General features: G+C 43.9%; 1 protein-coding gene across 1 annotated transcript; it reads right to left on the bottom strand.

Moving 5' to 3' along the window:
* Nucleotides 1-389: 389 nt before the first annotated feature.
* Nucleotides 390-2,704, bottom strand: LOC129147560 (zinc finger protein 484-like). Its single transcript, XM_054710102.1, has 3 exons — nucleotides 2,679-2,704; nucleotides 1,565-1,764; nucleotides 390-1,144 (listed from the first exon to the last, which is right to left on the bottom strand). Exons 1-3 carry the CDS (start codon nucleotides 2,702-2,704, stop codon nucleotides 519-521), a joined length of 852 nt encoding a protein of 283 aa, XP_054566077.1. The 3' UTR covers nucleotides 390-518.

Here is a 2,704-nt window from a genome sequence, read left to right as displayed (position 1 = left end):
CCCCTGAGCACACACGGTGGTGACAGGTGCACACTTTTCAGGTGAGCCAGGTGTCAGAGGTGAAATCTCTTCAGCCACAAATGCTCATTGCAATATCAATCTGGTAGTAGGTCTGAGCATGTTAGCTAGTGCAATGGAGGTCCTTCAAGCCTCACACCTGAAACTTATGAGGAATCTAGCAGAGTGTATGTTCTCTTAAAAGGGGTTTATATTCAGATAAATAGGTCCCAAGGAATCACCTTCAGTGATGTTATTCTAAGTGGGAAAAATAACACATTACATGCACAATTAAGGCTTCTCTCCACTGTAAACTCTTTGGTGTTCAGTAAGGGTAGAGCTTCGAATGAATGACTTCCCACAATCTGTATACTCATAAGGTTTTTCTCCAGTGTGAATTCTGTGGTGCTTATTTAAGCCAGATCCTTCACTGAAGGACGTCCCACATTCACATAAGGCGTGTCTCCAGTGTGAACTCTGTGGTGGCAAAGGAGCATAGACCTAGCAACGAAAGCTTTCCCTCAATCACCACATGCATATGGCCTCTCTTCTGTATGAACTCTCTTGTGGATACGAAGGCTACTATTAAGCCTAAAAGATTTCCCACAATCACTACACTCATAGGGCTTTTCTCCAGTGTGAATTTTGTGATGCTTATTTAAGTCACATCTTTGACTGTAGGACTTCCCACATTCATTACACTCATAGGGCTTTTCTCCAGAATGAACTCTCTGATGTTGAATGAGGCTTGAGCGAACACCGAAGGCCTTCCCACATTCACTACACTTGTAAGGCTTGTCGCCAGTGTGAATTCTGTGGTGACGAATGAAGGTAGACCTATCAACAAAAGCCTTCCCACAATCACCACACACATATGGCCTCTCTCCAGTATGAACTCTCTTGTGGACATGAAGTTGACTATTTAACCTAAAAGATTTCCCACAATAACTACACTCATAGGGCTTTTCTCCAGAATGAACTCTCTGATGTTGAATTAGCTTTGAGTTACGACGAAAGGACTTCCCACAATCTGTACACTCATATGGCTTTTTTCCAGAATGAATTCTCTGATGTTGAATGAGGCTTGAGCTACCATGGAAGGACTTCCCACATTCACTACACTCATAAGGCTTGTCTCCAGTGTGAACTCCGTGGTGACGAATGAGGGTAGACCTCTCAACAAAAGCCTTCCCACAATCACCACACGCATATGGCCTCTCTCCATTATGAACTCTCTTGTGGATATGAAGGTTACTACTGAACCTAAAAGATTTCCCACAGTCACTACACTCGTAGGGCTTTTCTCCAGAATGAAGTCTCTGATGTTGCATGAGGCTTGAGTTACGATGGAAGGACTTCCCACAATCTCTACACTCATAGGGCTTTTCTCCAGTGTGAATTTTGCGGTGCTTACTTAAGCCAGATCTATCACTGAAGGACTTCCCACATTCATTACACTCATAAGGCTTTTCTCTAGTGTGAACTGTGCGGTGGCGAATGAGGGTAGACCTATTAATGAAAGCCTTCCCACAATCACCACACGCATATGACCTCTCTCCAGTATGACCTCTCTTGTGGATATGAAGGTGATTATTGAACCTAAAAGATTTCCCACAATCACTACACTCATATGGCTTTTCTCCAGAATGAACTCTCTGATGTTGAATGAGGCTTGAGCTATGACAGAAGGACTTCCCACAATCTGTACACTCATATGACTTCTCTCCAGTATGAACCATCTTGTGGTTAACGAGGTGAGCATTTCGCCTAAAGGAATTTCCACAGCCACTACATTCATACGGCTTTTCTCCAGGGTGAATGTTCTTAAAGGACTTCCCACAATCTGTACACTCATATAACGTCTCTCCAGTATGAACTCTCTTGTGGTTTTGAAGTTGACTATTGGACCTAAATGATTTCCCACAATCACTACGCTCAGCTGGCTTTTCTCCAGTGTTAACTCTCTGGTGTGTAACCAAGCTAGTTTTGCAGCTAAAGGATTTCTCAGATTCACTGCACTCACACGGTTTTTCTCCACTCTCAACTCTGTGGTGTTGAATGAGAATAGAGCTTTGTCTAAAGAACTTCCCACAATCAGTATATTCATAGGGATTTTCTCCAGTGTGAATTTCCCTTTTTTGATTGAGGTTCATGATGCATCTAAAACATTTTCCACATTTGTTACACTCATAATTCACTTCTCCAGAGCAGACGCTCTGATGTTGATCAACTTTCTGGTTGCTGCTGGATGCTTTTTCACATTCACCCCAATGATGGTGACTTTTTCCACTGAGAAATTCCTGTGCAATCTCACTGCTACTGTGTGGCTCCTCAGTCTTGAGAGTTGCTGGGTGCTGTGGAAGATCTGAGATGGCAGGAAAGCCTTTCCCAACCTCCCCACTCATTGAAGGCACCCATGCTAAGTGGAAGCTGAACCTGTTCACAAACAAGGCCCTGTCCATAGCTTCTTTCCAGGGCTTCTCTCCACTGGCTTCCCTCTGTTGCTCATGAGAGTTTGCACTGAAACAGAAGCCTCTCACACATGCATCACTGAAGAAGACTTTCTGCTCAAAGTCTGCTGCTCGTGACTCAGTCAGGTGCAGGATATCTTTTAACACCGAGAAGCACTTCTTACAGAGATGGGTCCTCTGAGTAGCTGGAGCTGTCTCAGAAGCCCTGACCTGTGAATCTCCTTGTAGAGGTACAT

The sequence above is a fragment of the Eptesicus fuscus genome, chromosome 21, assembly GCF_027574615.1.
Source record: "Eptesicus fuscus isolate TK198812 chromosome 21, DD_ASM_mEF_20220401, whole genome shotgun sequence".
NCBI lineage: Eukaryota > Metazoa > Chordata > Mammalia > Chiroptera > Vespertilionidae > Eptesicus > Eptesicus fuscus.
This window is presented reverse-complemented; position numbering and strand designations above follow the sequence as displayed.